Source organism: Phaethon aethereus, assembly GCF_964289735.1.
Source record: "Phaethon aethereus genome assembly, chromosome: 14".
NCBI lineage: Eukaryota > Metazoa > Chordata > Aves > Phaethontiformes > Phaethontidae > Phaethon > Phaethon aethereus.
Window position 1 is genome coordinate 1,954,112 of NC_138590.1, and position 20,904 is coordinate 1,975,015.

The window sequence follows — 20,904 nt, forward strand, 5'->3', positions numbered from 1 at the left end:
TGAGGCTCGGCCCACACAAGCCACCACCGCAGCACTGAGAACATCCCACAACACTCCTGCCACCACTCGCTGCCCTCAGGAAGCTGCCTGCTACGCCACTGAGCCTCGCTATGGCGTCATAAGGCACCACTCGCATTCCATCACCCATCCGCATGCCCCCTCCAGCCCCTTTAAGCCCCGCCCTCGCGCGGTGCCCGCTAGGTACTGTAGTCCGTGCGGCGCCGCTTGTGGGTCTAGGGACTCCCTTACCCAGAGGCCCCCGCGCGGCCACCGCCTCCGCTCACAACATGGCGGCGCGGGTGGGCCGGGGCGGTGGGCTGTGAGGGGCGTGGGGGGCGGGCGGGCTGCCCCGGGGCCCGCCGCGGCCGCCATGACCTACACGGCGGAGCAGCTGGACGGAGTGCGGCGGTAAGCGCGGCGCGGGGGCTCGGCCGGGCCGGGGCCGGGGCAGAGCAGCGCCTGAGGGCGCAGCGCCTGAGGGAGCAGCGGGCGCCGGCTCGGGGGGGGCGGCCCACGGCTCGGTGACAGGCGGCGGGGGCGATGGGTCTGTGGTGGGGGGCTGCCGTGGTGTCTGCGGGGATAGGCCGGTGAAGATAACCTTGTGTGCGCTTCCAGAATAAAGAGGTGTCGGAACTACTATGAAATTCTGGGGGTGGAGAGGGACGCCAGCGAGGAGGACCTGAAGAAAGCCTACCGCAGGCTGGCCCTGAAATTTCACCCTGACAAGAACCGCGCTCCTGGAGCAACAGAAGCTTTTAAAGGTGAGGTGGAAGGCTGGCCTGGTTTCAGAAATCGTAAAGGAAGATTAAAACGAGGACAGACTGCCTCAGACTTACAGTTCTGCACCTGATGTAAAGGCATCATAGAGGCCCATATAGCTTGTCGTTTTTATAGATGTATGTGCACAATCTCCACAAAATCCTGCAGCTGTTTGGCAATGTTTGCCCTTGAGTCTTCAAAATACAGATTTCCATTAGAAGCAAGGGGAAATGTATCCCAAATCTCATTGCTAGATACTGCTAAAGGTTCAGAATGATGCTTGGAAATAATACTGGCCATGCAGGACAGGGTGTTGTTGCGTAATTGACAACTGCTCTGTGTCATAAATACAATTATATCTATATATGCAAGCATATGAAATTTAAGTCCAGTATTCTGTGTCTGGACTTACCAGAAATGTTGCAATCTAAACGTGTATCGACAATGTTAGCATCTAAACTCTTGATGTCTTTTGCCCTTTCCATGCTGTGTTGCAGCTGTCTACAACAGCATTGTAAGGCAGCGTGAGGAAAGTAAAGTATTCATTCACAGTCTATTAGAATAAGGAGTTTCTGAAGGGCTTTTCTTTATTTTTTTTGTGTTAGGGTTGTATTTCTCTATGAACTTGTTTACAGCCGTGTTCTGTCAAAGATCAAGGAAGAAGATGAGCCAAACAAGTACTTCTGGGTGGTTTGAGGTAAAGTGTGAAATAGATATGCTGTAAAGCTGCACAAGCATCTCTGCTGACAGAAAAACTTGGAAAATGGGTCTGCATTTTCACTGGGCTCTGCCATTATTAATGTCATATTAACTGTACGTGGTATATGGAAGTGCACTTCTCTATCAGTGCTTAGCTTGATATATTGATAAAATGTTACATTCTCACTCAGTCTCTTGACTGAAGTGGACTCTCTCACCTCAGTTTTACAATTATTTCAACTCTCTCCATATACTTTAACACCTTTGTTTTCATACTGGTATCAGTGATAGCAGGAAATCGGTTCCATCACAGGTAATGCTGCTGTTGTAACACTTTTTTTACAAAGGCAGTTCTTTCAAAAGTAATTCAGCCTTTGGTCAAGCACAAATTGTCTACGCCTGTTTGGGCTTTTTTGCTACTCTGTTTATAAAAGTTTGAGGTCTGGAAATACTGCATGATATGCTTCTGTAATGCTTCTTTTAATTCACTCTCCAGCAATAGGCAATGCTTTTGCAGTTCTGAGCAACCCTGAGAAACGATTACGATACGATGAATTCGGAAGTGACCAAGAGCACATCAGCACTGGTCAGGCCAGGCACTATAATTACTACACAGAATTTGAAGCAGACATTACACCAGAAGAAATATTCAATGTATTTTTTGGTGGGCACTTTCCTACAGGTTAGTATCTGTCTGCAGTGTTTTTGAAATGTAATGAATTGGCACTAGACCATAAAGTAAGTTCAGCTTCTCTCAATACTGCTCAGGGAGTTGATTATACATCTGAAAAGAGCAAAAATCTTTTTGGATTTATGCTTTTCTTCCTAGCTTTTTATACCTGGAAAAGTTCCCTTAATGCACTGTTTAAGCTTCAGATTTTAGGAACTCTGCACCAAAAAAAAAAAAGCTGAAAGCCCAGCCTTGCTGTCCAGGAGCGCCCCTAGGAGAGGGAGCTGCCAGTGGAGTAATGACTTTTGCTGCTGGGGCAAGTTCCTAACCCTCCCTGAAATTTTCTGACAGCGCTAGTTAGGGGTAAGAACTTCTTAATTCAGCAAAGGATTAAGCTGCTTGATTCTTGGGTAGGCAATATTTTAGTACTGGCTGTAGCTGAAGACCCTTCTTTTAGTTGTTGCTTTTATCCCCTCTGTTCTCTGAAGCCAGCAATGGTATCGGAAGTAAAACAAGGTGTGAATGGGAAGGGATCAGAGATAGCGTTGTTGATGGTGATGTGCTTGAGACACCTTACTGTGTTCCAGTACAGCGTGGCAGAAGCTCCTGGCGTTGTGGTCTCAGTGCCCCTATACCTAGGAAAACATGGGAGTTCATTTGGCTTGCACCCGCTTGTGTAAGTGTAAAGAAATTAAAACTTCGTGGCTTAGAAAGCAATGCCTGCCAGGAAAGGCTGTTACTGGATATGCAGTATCCACTAACAGAACAGTAGATCCGTGCCTGTAGCAGCTCCGTGCATGTCTCAGTCCAGCCTCAGCTTTTGTATTTCTAGTAAAAATAGATACTGCAGTATCAGTGGAATACAGGTTTGGATTAAGAGTAAATCTGAAAGGTATGGTGAGCTCGAGGATCTTTCTGGCAGTATCTCACAAATTGCTTTAGCACTCTTGTAAACTTTCTCACCTCCAAGGCGTGGTATAAAGCAACATACACACCAATTACTACAGCATAAAGCCATAAAGATGGGCAATTACTTACAAGCTCCCCATAATCTTCATATGTGTGGTAACATCTTGCAGCAAAGGAGACCTCACATTGTTTTCAAAATTTCATCAGTAGATGTGCAAAGTGAGCCAAACTCAGAGCGGCATAATTCCACACCGAGTTTGCAAGTTTTCCATTTCTAACTTCGCAAGAAATACCACCTGCATGTGCCTTTGGCCTTGGCCACCAGTGAAACAGTGCCCTCGTGGAACATGACTGCTATGTAGCCATGGGCGACAGGGATGCTTGGAGTTGAGGACAAGAAATTGAGGAGCTGCGGGAGGAATTTGAGTGCTGGGAATGGCAGGTTTAACAGGTTGAACGGCATGAAGAAGTAAATGGGAATTTTTATCGACGGGGCAAAGAATAAGAAAATAAAAAGATAATTTCATAGTAATAGGTGTTGGTAGTAAACAATAGTTTCCTTGCCCAAAAAATGTTTGGGTCTGAATATATGTACATTTTCCTAGTTGAAAAGTGAGTTTTAAATTACGGAAATTCATCAGTTCAGTAGTTTTCCAAACAGGCGAAGTCCACAGTTTCTGCTTAGCAAGAGAATTACTAGAAGGAGGGTGTCCAGATAGTTGATATAAAAAGAACGTTTTTTAAACTGTCGTAACATTAAGTGGGACTTGTGTGCGTGAGCTGAAGGTTGTGCTAAGCTGCAGTGTTCTGCTGGTTCTTGTTTTGTGACACCTTGCTACCACCAGGCGTTCTGGAAATCTGAATAAGAAATGTTGGTGTTGGGGTGCACTCATTTGTATAGCTTTTGTGGGCAGGTTTATGGCTTGCTTTTTACCGTGCATTTTTTCCCCTATGGAAATTCAGTGGAAAAAATATTAAAACTTGAAACGCTAAATGTTTTAAGTCTAAAAGGACACTCTCCCCATGGCATAGTGATGCAGCTGTAATGGGTAGAGGCTAAAAATCAAACTTCCTTCTCATAAAAAAATAAACGCATGTGGAAGGAAAGAAACTGCTGGTGGAAATTCTTTGGGAAACTTAGGACTTGGGAAAACTTTTTTCTAGGTACCCTGCCAAAGCCATTTTTCTCTTCCCACACTTGCTTCTGTTTTTTCACAATTGGATAAAATACTGTCTGAGCAGTGTTGAATGATAGAAACAAACTTTCTTTTTCAAGAAAGAAACTTTCCTTCTTCAAGCCAGCCTTGTTTGGCTCTCTGTTGGAGGTGTGACTGCAAACAGGCCTAGATCCTTGGAAAAATCTTTGAATAAGCAATAAAACAGATGTTTTGACACGATAGCAAAGGTCACTTCCACCCAGGTTTCTTGCAGAATTCTTTGGGAAACTCAGAGAAAGGACAGTTAAGAGTGTAAAATAATACAACACCTTTCCCAGGGATTAAAAATAGATTTGCATTTCTGTTGTCATGATAAGGCCATAAATTTCAATTCTCTAATACAAAGACATTCTGAATTTCAAAAGAGCACAGCTGCTATTAAGATATTCATATGGTGATAAAATCAGAGTTCAAGCTTCAAATCAAAAGAGCATATGCAATTCTTTCCTCATTTTAGAATTTTTAAAAATAATTCAACTCCATTTGGTGTGCAAGAAATGAAATCCTGAATTGTGCTTTTTTTTTTTTACTAAAAAATCTATTTTTTAAATCTCTTTCGTTATTATAAAATCATTAAGTGAAACTATTAATAGCTTGAAGGAAGAGGAAGTAGAAATGAGTATAGAAGACCATATTCAGTAATTATGGGAAGCCATAATTCATGGCCTGGGTCTGGTGAAGCCAGTTAATATTCCTCTTAGAGCCTGGGGATGCAACACAAGCTACTGCCTTGCAAGTGAATGTGACAAAACCAATATTAACATATGAGACACAATAACAATAATTATAGCATGTTTCTGCAGTTTAATTTAAATGAAGATGGACTAGGTGCAAACTTTACAATTTCTCTGATACACTTTTTGGAATGACATATTATTTTGACATTTAAATCTGAGGTGTGTTTGTGCTTTTTAATCTGAGGTCTCCCAACTGTAATTCAGGCGGTGTAGTATAAGCCTGGATAATCAACTAGAAATTCTGAGAAGTACAGGTGAGTACCAGCAACTGGGTGAAAATCATGACTCTCTCTAGGTTTCTTTTAACAGGAAATATCCATATGTTTTCAAATGTAGCCAGAGATGCGCACTACTATCCACGGAGGCACCGAAATGAAAGAGCATGGACACAGGAGCAAGAGGAGGAAGAAAACAGGCCGCAGGTAGCCAGGAGGAGGGATCTCTTGGGCTTAAGTATTTCACCAGTGTGAGGGGTCCGCTTTTACACATCTGAAGCTAGGACAAACTTTCCCATGGCTTAAATGGTCCGTGTTTATTCATACTCAAGTGCTGTAGCCAAAATGGATGTTTTCAAAAGTAACTAGATTGTCTTGTCTGCCATCCAGAGGCACCTTGACAGGTTTCAGAGGTGGGCCTGTGTGAACCTCATGAAGTTCAACAAGGCCAAGTGCAAGGTCCTGCACATCAGTCAGGGTGATCCCCAACACACATAGAGGCTGGGCTAAGAATGGATTGAGAGCAACCCTGAGAAGGAGGACTTGGGGATGTTGGTTGATGAGAAGCTCAACATGACCCAGCAATGTGCGCTTGCAGCCCAGAAGGCCAACCGTATCCTGAGCTGCCCCCAAAGCAGCAGCCCAGAAGGCCAACCGTATCCTGAGCTGCCCCCAAAGCAGCGTGGCAGCAGGTCGAGGGAGGGGATTCTGCTCCACTCTGGTGAGACCCCCCACCCCAGCAGTGCTGCGTCCAGCTCTGTAGCCCTCAGTACAGGAGAGACATGGACCTGTTGGAGTGGGGCCAGAGGAGGCCACAACAGTGCTCCAAAGGGTGGAACAGCTCTGCTGTGAGGACAGGCTGGGAGAGTTGGGGGGGTTCAGCCTGGAGCAGAGAAGGCTCCAGGGATACCTTACAGCAGCCTGCCAGTGCCTGATGAGGGCCTACAAGAAAGCTGCAGAGGGGCTTTTTACAAGGGCACGTAGCGATAGGACAAGGGGTAATGGCTTCAAACTGAAGGAGGGCAGACTGAGATTAGATATAAGGAAGAAATTCGTCACTGTGAGGGTGGTGAGGCACTGGCACAGGTTGCCTAGAGAAGTTGAGGATGCCCCATCCCTGGAAGTGTTCAAGGCCAGGTTGGATGGGGCTTTGAGCCACCTGATCTAGTGGAAGATGTCCCTGCCCATTGCAGGGCGCTTGGAACTAGATGATCTTTAAGGTCCCTTCCAACCCAAACCCTTCTATGGTTCTATTAATCACTATTTTAAAAATACATTGTATTAATAGGATTACAGGCCCTGGAGTTTCTGTCACCGTCACTAAGTGTGTTGTTGGTGCTTGCTTTTTCAAGCTCTGAGGGTTTGGTAATCTAACAACAACTAGTCCAAATGTGGACTGATAATGGATAGGAAGTCCTGGCCTGTCCTCATGGCATATTTAATCCTTCAGTAAATTAGTACAGGCTTTTTCCAGCCTGGGGCAGGATGGGTCTGGGATACTTTTCTACCAACTGAAACCTCCAGATGAGACACAAGGTGTCATTTGTTGCTAGTGTACACACACACACACACACACACACACACGCCACCTGCTTTGGAAAAAACTTCCTCTAGAGGCAGTCTGTTAACCTAACAAAGTCATTCTCCAAGGAAGATGAAGTACAGTCAGGCCCTGGAAAAAAAAAAAATTTAAACAGCTAAGCTAGGGCAAATGAATCCCACCTGCTACTGTGTCTGGTATTCTTCTTGCTATCCCAGGGCAGAGAGCAAAATTGAAATAGCTGCATACTATATTTTGCTCCTGATTAGAACAGGCATTTTAGAAGGGTGGTTTAAAATTCAGATGAAGAGCAGAAGTAAAGATCTGTGTTTTCTCTATGGCTATCAGAACATTCTTCCCACTCTTTGTTCTACTAAATTAATTCAAACACAGAAAAACCCCCACAAGTGCTTGCATCCTGTCCCAAGTTACACTACATATGGTCTCTTAACCCTTCACTTTCCAGCCATTCTATCCAATGTTTGAGCAGAAATTGAGATTTTTAGAATGTATGTATCAAACTTCAGAAGATGCACAGAAAGCCATAGGCACAAATTGAAATTGCAGTGTGTTCCTTCAGTTTGGATTGTCGTCTGGTTACTGACAGGTGGCAGGTATAGGTGAAAGAAATGTCATGAAAACATAATTGAAAGAAAATGGCTTTGAAGAGCTTTCAGAGGTTATTAATACAGGTTATTTTGAAATTAAAATGTCATCCCTCTCAAAATTCAAAAGTACTTCCTCTTTTTTTTTTTTTCTTTTCAGTTTACATTTAATACATTGTTGGTCTATGATAGGTAGTCTGGTTTCTGTGAACAGATGCATCCTTTTCCATATATGTCTTCTCTTGTCTACTAATTATTGTTGTTCTTTTCAGAATTCATATTCTGCATTTATTCAGTTGATGCCAGTTTTCATAATAATAATTGTGTCAGTTATAACTCAACTGATGGCCACTAACCCACCCTACAGCCTATTCTACAAATCGTAAGTCATTTAAAAACACATTTTTATGGTCACTGTTTGCGATAAGGAGGTGGACGGAAGTTGCACTTGATAGCAAAATGCCTGTTAGTGTTCTGTTCTGCTCTTTCTAGAAGGTGTTATCAATCTGTAAATAAGGAAACAGCAACAGTCTCCATCGACCAGTTCTCCTAAGCATTATCGCTATGAAGTTAACTATGGTGTGCTTTGTTGTACTGTTGGCTGAACAAATAGAGGCACTGAGCCAGAAAGCTTTCTCAACTGGGGTGCAGTGTTTTTGTGCAGTGATAGAGCAACAGGAACGTGCGTGTAGCTCAGCTACAGTGCTGATCAGCCTCTGGTCTGCCCAGCCCCCAGGGATCTGTGGACCACCCCTGTGGTTCCCCTGTAAAGCAACAAAACAATGCAGCCTGCTGTTCGCAGTATAAATCTGAATCTGCTCTGGAGCCTGGATTCCACTGGAAGAATTGTTAAGTTCCATAAATCATTAAAGCCTTGAAATGCCCTGGTTTAAGGTTTGTAAAGAACCAGGACCCCAGGGTTGCAGAGGGCGAACTGAGCTAGTCAGCTCTGGAAGCAGAAGGACCCCACCCAACCTGCTGTAGCCTGAGTTTATGGGGCAGAGGAAAATCCACTTGCTCCTCTCTGCATCCAGTGTTGGGAGGAGGGAAGCTGTCTAGTGGGAGGGAGCTCACCAGTTCAGTCACTTCCGCTGGCTCTTACTGAGGTAGGAGTGGGAGTGAGCAGGTTTTGGAGAACCAGCTGCACGCAGCAGAGTGTTCTGAACACTCCCCTTGCTCCCTTCTAGGAGCAAAACTACTTAGCTTTAGGCCTATATCCTCTCCGCTGTCATAGTAGTGCAGCACCCTTTATCGTTATTTACCACGAGATGTCAGTGTGTAGACCTAGCAGAAGAACAGCAGGGTGGTTGTTCTTTTGGGTGGTTTTGTTTTGTTTGTTTGTTTGTTTTTCCCAGAGAGTGCTTTTGCTACCTGCCAGTCCCATGTGAAACCTCCCACACTGCCCCCAGAGCAGCTAATCTCTCCTGCTTTTCTTCACTACCTCCCCTTCTGCTGTTGATTTGAGATAGTCAGGCCTGAGCCTGAGACACAGTTATACCGTTTCTCTAAATCATATCCTTAAAAAAAACTAACAATCTAAAAACTAAAAGAAGTTGTTTATATAAAGAGAGCATACACCTCTGAGACATAGCGAGAGAGAAGGAAAAGAGTCATCCAGGAAATAGGGCAAACTGGATTCCACTGAGTAGAGTGTAACCTTTGTGTTTTGGCTGCCTGCCTCTTTCTCTGGGCAGTGATTTGAAAAAATGCCTGGGTATCTTTGCTCAAATAAGGAAATTCAGCATAATCCAGCGGCTGTGTCAGAGTGGCTAATTCTACCTACAGGATATTCTTTGGGATATTCCATGCCCTGCTTCGCTTACTGATGGTGATAAAACCCTAAAGGAAAGTGTAACTAGAATCTCCCCTGCTAATTTTTATTTCTACTAAAGGATCCATAAATCAGGAAAATCTGATTGCATTGTGCCCTAAGCAATACCAGGGCTGTATACCTTTGCTATAATCTCTACAATTGTTACCAATTACCGTGGATTTCTGGACCTAGCTTGCCAGAAATTGCCAGCAAACAGAAGAAAGCGTGTGGAGCTTCCGTTCACAGCTAAAATTTGCTCATATGTTTGGAAGTGTCTTGACTGAGCTGTTGAGAACAAACAACAGTTTTTGGAAGGAACAGTGTCAGCTCTGAGTCAGTTCTTTGTACGTATCTCCAAATATTAGATATTTTCCTGTGTTTTTTAGCAAGGGGGGGGGGGGTGAATTCTGTTTGTAGTGCACAGCTTGGTGTGCCTGAGACTTGTAATGTCTTTGTTCGATGGTTGAGGGAGCTATAGTCCTGCTGAAAGTAACTGTAAAGAAGTTGTAAATACTGTCCTCTGGCACTGCTAATATGGAGGAACACCTCTTGATTTTTTTATATTTGAACAGCTTAAAAAAAAAAAAAATCTGTTTTCTCCATGATGTTTTCACAGGTCCATAGGCCACGTTATTAGTAGAGAAACAGAGAACTTGCAGGTGCCTTACTATGTTGATAAAAACTTTGAAAAGAATTATCAAGGAGCAGAACTTCAAGAGCTAGAAAAAAACATTGAAAAAGATTACATAGACTATATTCAGACCAGCTGCTGGAAGGAGAAACAGCAAAGTAAGTTGGTGGGGGGTTTTTTTTTGGTTACAAGTGTGCGCCTAAAACCCTTCAGTAGTTGTATGATGGCTATGCTTCACAAAGCACTGCCATTTTTAGCCTCATTTTCTGAAGCTTGTAACATCTCAAACCTTGCACTGGTATTTCTCACACCTGCTCTTAACGCTGAATTTGCTCTTGTTGAGGGTCTGTCAGAGTTCCTTTTAGGTGGTTCTGAGAGACAAGGGGAAACCAGATTTCACCATTTGAGACATTTTTTTCCACTCAGTTTTTATGCTTGAGTAACTCTTAGTGATGATGTTTGAAACATATAATCCACCACACTTACCTAGCTCTGACAAATGTTAGGGCTAGGAAAGATCTTGAGACATCACCCGTTTCACGTTCCCTTTGCTGGAGCAGAATCATTTCTGACTGGCTCCATGAGAAGATTATCTAACTTTTTTTTTCAAAACTTCATCAGAAGGAGAGTCCGTAGCCTGGTTAGGTGCTTTTGGTTAATCTTGCAGTGGACTCTGCTACTGGTATCAGTTTTCAAAGAGCATGCTGCTTTGCTTGTTTTGTGCCCTTATTTGCATTTTCTATCTTTAGATGAGTTTGAGATCATGTTTTTCAGCATAGTCAAGATTGCTTTTTAAAAACAAGAATTGAATGCAGAAAGGGAGAACACAAAACTGTGAGCATTCAAAGTCATTATTCTCACGTCAGTCCTAAGTCACTCAGTGGCACGTATAAAGGCATGTATTTTAACCCCATATTGTATTATTTGTTAATTACTACACTTCTAGTTCATTTAAAATAGAGCAAATCCCTGCTGCTTTTGTAACTGTACCAATTAACAGAAATCAAATTACAAGGACTAGCTGAAGTTGGGATGTTGTGACTGATTTTTTTTTTTCAGCTGAAGAACTCATCACCCTCAAATGAGTAGACACAAACTATTGCTGTGCGTAAAGGAAAGTGGAAGAAGTTGTTTCTGTGTAAATGTTTAATAGTACCAGGCAAGCTGCTTTCACACACTAGTAGGGCTTTCTCAATTCATCTGTGTAAAACAGTCCTCAGCACACTACTAAAAAGTGACTTTGCACTTGCTTATGGTTTCTGTACCAATTGCATCATTATGGTAGCACACACTTTGTCTAAACAAAACTTGTTTAATCCTGTGCTAGAGGTAACTGTACTGTTGCTGACTCTTTACAGGGTTTTGATGGGAAGGGTGGGGTTTTTTTTTATCCAGAGGCTGCTTTATTTTACATAAAAGTTATCAATCTTGCTTTTAAAGAGAAATAGACAGTTGTTATCTCTGAAGTTAAAAAAGAAAAGAACTCATAATATAAGACCATAAAAATCCCAAACAATCCCTTGTTTTTTGGTGTGCTTTACTTGTGATCTCTGAGCATCTGTGGCTGGCAGTAGCAGCCTCTAGGTATAATGTGGCTGTTAATAACCATAAATGTAGGTTTCATGTGTAGGCTCGCTATAGGGATAGAATTTATTTCTTACAGAAAAATCCTTTTAATTGACCTTGTGCAACTGAAAGTCACCATATTGTCTCTTTCATGTAGACTTTGAGCTAAGGAGTGTCGTGCCACAAAATGGGCAACAGGATTTGCAAGTCTAAGAGTCAGAGGGAGGGAGATGTTCCAGCGCTGAATGCCAAGTAATGCCAAAGCAGTGCTCCTCTGGAGCTTTTTACACTTAGAGACTTTATTAGTTACACATCTGCAGATATATTTACAACGTCTGCAATTAGCAGTAGCCTGAGGAGACCACTGTAAATTAAAAAAAAACATTTTCAGAATGATTACCATCTAGGCCAGCAAGCAGGTAATGAGCACAGCTGAGAGACTGTGCTAACTTTAGTACAGCCAAGTTTGTAAAAATAAACTGTGAATACAAGATGGAGTGCTGGGGAAAAGTTCTTTGGAGATGGTGAGACAGTTCTTAGTCAGCTGTTGTTTCATAACTTTGATCCATTAATTCTAGTTTAACTTCATGTGGTCATTTTTTTTTTTGTCAGTTGAATGTCTATGAATAGTGCGTTTGTTTTGTTTACCAAAGGTGCATTTCTCTTTAGCGCCAGCAAAACGCACACAGATTAGGAACAGTTTGATTTTAAAGTCCTTGATTTTAGGAGTTGAAAAGTGTTACCTGTTGTGCAGCTACCGTAATGAAAACTTCAAAAGTAACTGATATATCGATATCTTGTTCATCCAGTCCCTTTTATACTGCTGCACTGATAGTGTTCCTCCCTTCACAGCAGAATAGCATGTAAAAGTTGCGTATGCTGTGGGTTTTGGTCTTCTGAAATCTTTGATATAGTTAAGTACAAAAAGCATGTCCCAGGTTTTTACAGGAGATTGTTCAGCTGTGATAGCACAGTTGTAAAGTAAGACTGCAAAGACCTCTGTGGTGTAGACAATTAGAGAGGCAACTGAAAACGGAGAGAATAAGGATATGTGGTTGGAATTTTGTATTTTAGGACTTCCTTAGAAAAAGTTCAAAGGAACAGCTCTATGTAAAGATTTAAAAGCACAGGAAGCAGACGTGACAGAATGAATGCTGCAAGTATTTGCAGTGAATAATTTTCCCCAGTTGTGTAAGTGTAAACTAAGATTCTTTGCTGCAGATCTCCAAGGACCCTGGACTCGGAGACAATTACCCAAGTCTAGTTTTGCTGAAGGCTTGCCAAGGCTATGTGCCCAGTACTACTGTGGCATTTTAGTTATAAAACCTGAAAATTGATTCCTGATCTAAAATAAAATGTTCATGCCTGTAAGTTTGTAAAGCTTTTCAATAAATAGGTGGCGGGTCAAATGTCTTTAAATTTCAGTGGGACAGGGGCAGAGGATGTAAGGCATGAAAGGACATATTGAAGTTCTTTCCACTCTGAATGATTTTTGTGAAATGAAGAACTTGTAAGGTGTATAAAAGTGCTTTGAAAAATTGTCTTCAAGTAGCCTGTGCTCAGGGAAATTTTGACCTTTTCAGAAAAAAATTACTGTTGTTCTCTTAGGTGCATCTAATCCTGGATCCAAATTATTCTTCAGGGAGAAAGCTATATTAAGATTTCCTTAGCTAATCAGCAAAAGAAAATTCTCTGAATTACTGGGGGGAAATAATTTAAACAATGGAATTATTTCAGTTTCATGTTGCTTTTGAGAAGACAGGGGGAAAAAATATGCAAAGCACATTTGAGATTTTTAATGAACGGGCACAGAGGCCTTTCAGGCAAGTCCCTTGGCTAGCTGCTCACCTTCCTCTAATCAGTACCAAAAAAAAAAGAAATGAATGATGCCTTCTGGGCAAATCTCTTGCCAGACAGAGTTTGAATTCTGAGAGGTACAACATCAAAAAAATAATTATTTATACCTTAAAGTATTATATTTGGATGGGTGCTGTGGACCCTTGCAGAATGGGTCTGCCAAAAGAATTGCGTTTCTCGGTTACGTGGGCAGGGGTGTGTGTCTTGTAGTTCCTGCTTACCTTATTAGCCTGCAGACATCTGACACAACCCCAAGATAGTGATAGGAAAAGCAGTCATGAGGTTCTCTTTCCTTCTGGCTTGTCACTTAAATACGGCTGATGGGTGTCGAGTAACCCCCCTCCGCCAGTCTGTGCCTGGCCGTACCTCGGTAAGGATCGGCACGCGGTGAGATGAGATGTAGTTCAAACGTAAGTAGCGGTATCGCCTCGGACAGGTGCCGTGTAGCAGACCAAATGGGATCCTACTAGCCCCTCTCTATGCAGCTAGTTTAAATACATAGCTATGTTTTAAAGCAATCACCTGTTCTGTAGATCTTTAGCATAATTTTAAATGTTACGTGACTTCTAAGCTATATTTTTATTGTTTGTCTTTCCTTTGCAGACAGTAATAATCAGTTTTATTTTTTTGTTTTGGTTATTGTCCTACTAGTGCACTGGTGGAGAGGGTTATTATAACTGTTTGAGTTTTCAAGCAATTACGAAAATACTGTTTTCTTAAGTAGCTAGCCTGGTTAAACCTGATGGCCGCTCTTTAAAGTTGTTAACATGCCCAGTTTCACTGAAACAAGGTGAATTAAAAAAAAAACCCACACATGCCACAAGGATAACAAAGCACTGAGAAACAGTTATTTAAAGTAAGCTCACGGCTTCATCCTAATATTTTTTTTTCATCTTTCAGAGTCTGATTTGTCAAATTTGGCCAAGCTGTACAGAGATGAGCGACTAAAACAGAAAGCAGAATCACTGAAACTTGAGCACTGTGAGAAGCTCTCCAGTCTGATTGGAATGCACAAAGGGGGCTGACCAGGACACACATGTTCTGTAGTTTTATTTATTGCTGGTTTAACTTAGGTTTTTATTTTCCTTTGTATAAAAAGGGAAGGAGTCTATTGTAAAGAGTCTGAATATTCGAGTCCTTCTGCATATAGTGCAGAGATGGGCCAACACAAGCTGTAGAGCTAGTGTTTGCTGTAATATAGACTGTACACTATATTTGGTTCCAAGGACCAGTGGCACTTTCTAAATTAATTCCCTGGGAAACGCTATTAGTTTGGAACGTGTCTTCATCGGTAGTTTGTCTGCCATCCAAACAGTATATACTTCCCAGGAGAGCAGACAAATGTCTTTGCTTTCTGTATTTTATATGGACCTGCAATGCACTCAATCATACGAGCAGCGTAGTTCTCAGTGTTACATGCGCTAGCCTTCTCATACGGATACCGAGTGGATGTCCTTGCTTCTACGGTGGTTTGTAACGAGAATTTAGATGGAAGGTTTCCAGTTCGAGTGTAATATGCAGTGCTCAATTCAGAAGAGTCAAGTACCTGCTTCAGGTGAGCACTTGAGCAGCTCTCTCTGCAGTCAAAGGGACTTAACCCCATGCTTGTCTGGCTGGAGGGCTGAGCCCGTTCTGTTCCGTGGTGAGACAACACGCTGAGATACTGACAGCATTGAACAAGAAGATGAGAGTCTGTGAATTGCACTGATTCCAATGTCTGCCAACCTGTAGAGAAAGGACGACTGTATGTATTTTCTCATACGTTTTCAGTGGCATATTTTTAAGCTGGCTGTTTAATTCTTATTTTTATCTGTAAACTCTTCTCCAGCTGTTACAAGGGGTCCTGCTTTTTCTGGTACAGTTTTGATGTAGCATATTTTTACTCTGTTGAGCCGTTATGAATGTTTCACTGTAGAGATTACCATTGCAAAGAAAAAGATCCATGTAGTAGTGTCCTGTTTTTTCTCAGTCCTCCTTTACGAAACCGAGTGTTTAAAGGCAGGGTGAGGATGGCTTATGCTTAGCAGCAGCAGAGAACAGAACGTTACTCTGGTTGAGCATCATTAACCTCCCGAGCCAGTTTCTCCGGAGGGGTGCTGCGGGTGTATGCCGCACCTGGAATGAACTGTTCTTACAAAGGACATTTCCGAGCAGTACAGGCAGGGGAGGTACAGGCTTCTGCCCTCCCTCCCTGATGTGGGGCTTCTGTAGCCACAGCAGAGGCAGCGCTCGCCTCTCTGACATGAAGTATGTGTCTATTCAGACTGAACTAGTCTCTGTTCTTGTCCCCCGTTCCTAAATCTCGCTACGAGTAGCACAGGATGCCACAGATGTCCTTGACTTAAAATTAGGAAGCAAAGTGCTCAAAAGTTTTGAGAAATGCCAGAAACAAAAATTCCTTTAAAGCTTAGGCTTCACATCTCTGTGTGCCTGGGTGTTGCGGTGTGGTTGCGAACTCGTGCTCTGCACCAAGGGTGTCCTGTTGGTGCAGTGCACCAGGTGGCTGGTACTGAGAGCGGGGAACCAGGACTGTAGGTACCGGAACGTGTCCCCTCGGTGTCCCTGTCCCGTCCGCTGCAGCGGTGGGAGGTTGAGCGAAGCTGGGGGCTGCAGGAAGAGACGCTTTTCTGGTGATCTGTACCAGAGGGTGGGTGTTTGTCCTGGGTTTTGAGGCTTGATGCTTCTGCAGAGGAGACGTACGCATCCCATGTATCATGAGACCATTGCAGCTACAGCAGTATTGCTGCTATGAAGTGGGTGATGTGTTAAAAACAGTTAAACAACATAGTGACTCCTTAAAGTAGTATTTGCACGGGGTTTTTTTCCCCATTTGCACGGTTTTTTTTCCCATTTGCACATTTGATCCCCATTGGGCACCTTTGTAGGAGCGCTTGGGGAGGTTGAGCAGAGTTTGTCAGCCGCTTGGGAGGGGAAGAATGCCAGAGAAAAGGGCATTTGGGGTGGTGTTGTGTAACACGTTTAGTGTGAGAGTCTGTAAGGGCAAAAATGTTTGGTTTGATTTTTCTAGATTGGTAATTGTGGCAGTGGGACAGGTGGCCTTAATTCTGGTATTCCCAGTTTTGAGCGCATAATATGAGTGTGTATAAACAGCAAAATTCTTTTAATGTTGCCTTTTAGGTATTAAGTAGTTTGTAAAATATATTTCAAATGTATTAAAGTAGTTGGACTTTGTTCCATGTCTGGTATCTTCCCTGTCATTCCTGTTTGACTCCCAGGGCTGTAAAGTGATACAGGTGGGGAGACCAAACACAATGACTTTATTGGACCTGTGATGTCCGGTGCGGACCTTCAAAACATACATAGTATTTTGCACTTAAATCGCACTTTTCATCCAAAGATCTCAAAGTGCTTTGTGGAGGTGGGAGCCCTCCTGTGAGAAGCACAATAATTTGTAGAGTCTTCTCTGGGAATAGGACAGAGGCCAGGATGAAGCAGAAGATGAGACAGGATGGTAAAAATATTTCAAAAAGCAATAAGATGTTCATAATCGCAGTCAAGGGTGTTACGAATGACTCTTTGCGTGCTGATGCTCTGTGCTGTGAATAAGGGCATTTGGCTCTAAAATGTCTTCAGTGACAAACACAAGTACTTTTTTTTTGTAAACCACAGGTGACCTACTTAATAAGGAAAACAAAAAAAAAAAAAAAGAAAATCCTATCTCATGCCCGTGGCTGTTGAAATGCGTTGCTGTCATTAACCAAAGGTTACTTGCCAAAATGTGCTGACTTCTAATTATTTCTTGGGTCTCTAAAGGGAGAAGAAGATGTTCTCTGTGCAGCCCAGGTTGGCTTGGAGCGGGCACCCAGCGCTGCCAGCTGCCCTGTGGCCCTGGCAAATGGCGGCACGGTGGGATGCTCCCGTTTCTTGGGGGATACCAGCGACTTGCAATTGGGTTGGGGTTTTTTTTGTTGTTTTGGTTTGGGCTTTTTTTGACATTTGACATTTCTGTGCCTGTCTGTACCATGGTAAAAGCCGGACTTTGAAATGAGAGCTGATTGTGCCATCTGGGAGTGAGTTCCAACCGAAGTGGAGGTGCAGGGATGGGCAATGAACTGACTGCTGTCCCTGCGCTTGCCACAGCCCGCCCTGGTGTGCCCCGCGGCCTCGGTGTTGGCTGAGACCTTTCCCCGGGATCCGGGGCCGTGGCCCTGCCGCTGCCCCGGTGCGGCTCCGGCTCAGGGGAGGCTGAGGAATTGCTGGCTGCGGTCCTTTTAAGACGGGGGCGGGGCGGGTAGGAGTGCGTTGCTAGGAGACGGGGAAGGCCCTTGCGACGGCGGCCGCCATTTGCCGCGGGGGTGCGGGAGATGGCGGCGGGCGCCGAGGCCTCGGGTTACCGCAGCCGCGGGCACCTCGCCGAGGCGCGGGCGGGCCCCAGCAAGCGGCGGAGCCGGAGCCAGGGCCCGGGGCCGGGCGGGGGAGAACGATCGCCCCTCCCTGCCTGAGAAAGGAGCGCTCCTCACAGGGACTGCTCCCGGGGAGGCGGGGCATGGAGGCGGGGGGGGGGCCTGCGTGCCACGCCTTCCCTGCGCGGAGGGCGGGGCTGCGCAGGCCACGCCCCCGCACTGTGGGGACGGGGACGGGCGCTGCGTGTCGTGGCCGAAAATGTGGGGCGTGGGGCCGGCAGGAGCCCTCCCGCCCGCCCTGTGCCGGGCCCGGGCCCACGCTCTGGGAGCTGGAGCTTGGAAACCGTGATTTTGGCAGACCGACCCCTGCGCCCCGAGGGGCAGGCTCGGAGGTCCATCGGTTGGCGGGGCTTGGGCCAGCCAAGCTGTTCGTGTCTGCCCCGGACTCGCGCCTCAGCCCCTGGGTACCGAAGTGCTTGAGATTTGCCAGAGCTGCTGGCGTGTTTTGGGGGCCTGGATCCCTTCCGAGCCCCAGAGGCAGTTTCAAAAGCCTCTGCCCGGCTGGGCCAGTGTTTCCTGCTCCTCCAGAGCCGCAAACAGTAGCTCCAGCGTTGGGAGAGGCACGTCCTGCTGCCGGCAGCCACCGGCGGTCTTCCTCCTTGCTGCCTCTCTTTCAAGCGTGAAGGGGTGAGTGTGCACAGTGCTGGCACAGAAAAACCCCAACAAGTTAATAAGCAAATGCAATAGTAAGTCTACAGGCAGTATCATGCTGGCTTAAACATAAATCAGTATTTAATTAGCAAGTCTGGCTCAGCCTGGGTCCACCCATCGTTCTGTAACATGCTTGTGCCTAACAGGCTGCTCCCCCACACACCCCGAACTGGTTCGGGTGCTGGAAGGCAGATTTATGGCCTCTTCACTTAAAATGGTTTTATTTTGGTTGGGCGGAGGGCCCCGGGGATCTCTGCTGTGCCCTCCTCTCCTGTGCAGAAATCACGATCGGCCCCGAGGAGGGGTTCACGCACCCCAGGACCAGGAGGAGGTGCAGGCGCTGGAGTGTGGGGCGCGCCTGGCAGGCTGTTGGCAGCCCCAGGCTGCAGCCAGGGCGGCGAGACGGGACTGCCCAGCCAGTTCCCGCTGTGCTTCAACAGCACGCCTAGGCAGGCTGTTCGTGGCAAGCCTTGGGGGTGTTAGAAAAAAACAGCCGAGCCGGCAGTCCCTGCTGCAACCTGGCCCCTGCGCTCCCATACAGCTCGCCCTATGGAGCAGGGAGTGTACGGGGCCGTCCCGTCTCCCACAGCACTCAGAGCGGGTGCCGGGGAAGCGGATGAACGGCTGGGCCCACGGCGGTACTTTCCAGCCACCGGTATTGTCACCCCGCTTGTCGCAGCTGTTGACACGGTGACTGCTGCGGTTCTGCCAGGACGCGGGTGTCGGAGTGAAAGATGCAGCAGCCAGGATAGTGCCTAGCGCGAGTGCTGGAAAAGAGGCAGAGGAAAGGTTTAAAGCGGTTATATGAGTCGATGCCCTAAACCTGCCTTGCACCCGCTGCCAGGACAGCAGGACCTGTGGGTAGTAGAGCAAGGACCTTTCTCTTCGTGCGCAGGGAGAGCTGCAGTGATCCTCCCTCTGGGTTGGTTATTTTACCTTATCCAGAGCTTCACCAGCTCCCGCAGCCCGTGTTTCCCTTCTGCCTTCTCTGCCCAGCAGCGGCACCCCGGTTACACCAATGGCATCGGCAAGGCATGCTGGGGAGGCTCAGCAGGACACTGGTGATGCCAGGCTGGACCAGTCTCCCTTTCCCACCAACTACCAGCGGCCCTGGGATGCTGGGCATGACCCTCAGCAGAGGAGAGGGAACAGAAGAGCATCTCTCTGGGATCTGGACGAGCTGGGGAACTGCAACCGCCCCGTTGTGGGTCTGTACATCCCCCCACCCCTGGCACTGCAAATCCAGCAGCAGGCGGGGGCTGCGTGCATGTCCCCGCCATGCTCTCGGCTGCGCTATGCCGGGGCTGGAGCCAGCAGTGACTCAGCAGGCGCCCGCCAGGTTGCCGTGCCACGAGCCCACGCCGCGGGGACCCCGGCCCGGGGGGCTCGGGGATGCTGCCGACCAGCCCCAGGCTGAGAGCTGGAGCCCCCTCGCATGGGGAGCATAGGGTGGTGGCAGCACCCAAGCAGCAGCCTGAGGTTTTGAGGTGCAGCGTGCCACCCAGGCGGCACGGGGAGCTCCTCTGCTGGCAGCCGCATCCTGCTGGCTCCCTGCAAAGCTGGGCTGTAGGAATTTGGGGATTTGAAATCACACATGCGCTCTCTTGCCCAACGCCACCGTGTCGGCGAGTGCTGCCCACGGTAGGTCTCCTTCCGCTCCCCGTGGGCACAAATGCCACCTGAAAGCGCAGCCCTGCTCAGCAGCGAAGGGTTAAGCACCAGGCCAGCTATCAGAGCAGCTTTCCTCCCCTCCTTCTCCTTGCCAAAGTTTAAATTTAGTCCCTGCATGAACCCAGATGACTTGGGCATCGGGTTGCCGCGGGGCTGGCAGTGCTGGGGAGCACCTGCTACAACTGCTTCACTGCAAAAATACCCCAAAAGCTGGGGCTGAGCTCCGCTGCCGGCGGCCAGAGCCGGCAAGCTGCGGAGACCCTTGTGCCATGCCGGGTGCCCCGGCCACTTGCTTTGGGTCCCCTCAAAAAAGGCAAATAGTAGCTGTCCATCGTTCGGCTCCTGCGAGTCCCAGACGTGCTCGGTGCCCGGTTTGATTTCAAGCCTTGAGTTTGCTCCTGGCCGCTTGCGATTGGTTTTGGGGGAGATGCTGCTTGGAGCAGGGTGGTTTTGGGGGAAGCCCCCAGGATGGGGACACGCCGTCCCTGCAGCGAGGTGAGCAGAGGCGCCGGGAAAGGAGCCATGGGGGGGATGGAGCAGCAGCCCGTGGCCCGGCCGTGCCCCCTGCACTGGGGATGGACATCCCCAGAGGGGTCTGTGGGTGCCCCAGCTTCGCGGCAGCCCAGCCCGCTGCGCCGTGGGGCACGGCCCGGGTACCCCTGTGGGGCACAGTGATGTCCTGGCACCTCGCCTGCGGGTTTGGGAAGCAGTGGCGCAGGGTGGGGGGCAGGGGACGGTGCTGGCAGCCCCCCAGCAGACCCCTAAGGCCGGGGGCGGCGGTGGCATCCCTGCAACGCGCTTGGCATCGCCTCCCCCGGGGCTGGCGCTTGCTGATGTCCATGTGATCGAGGGGCTGCTCCATCCCGCCGCTGGGTCCAGCCGCCGTGACAGCAAGGGAGCCAGAAGGTCGAGCCGGCGTCCCTGGCAGATCGTCCCCAGC

General features: G+C 46.8%; 1 protein-coding gene across 1 annotated transcript; it reads left to right on the forward strand.

The window, feature by feature from the left end:
• Positions 1–370: 370 nt before the first annotated feature.
• Positions 371–14,243, forward strand: DNAJC18 (DnaJ heat shock protein family (Hsp40) member C18; the record flags this gene model as incomplete). Its single annotated transcript, XM_082006327.1, has 7 exons — positions 371–408; positions 616–761; positions 1,955–2,140; positions 5,301–5,413; positions 7,624–7,733; positions 9,781–9,953; positions 14,119–14,243. The coding sequence occupies 7 exons, from the start codon at positions 371–373 to the stop codon at positions 14,241–14,243; spliced, it is 891 nt and encodes a 296-aa protein (XP_081862453.1).
• Between the last annotated feature and the right edge of the window lie 6,661 nt (positions 14,244–20,904).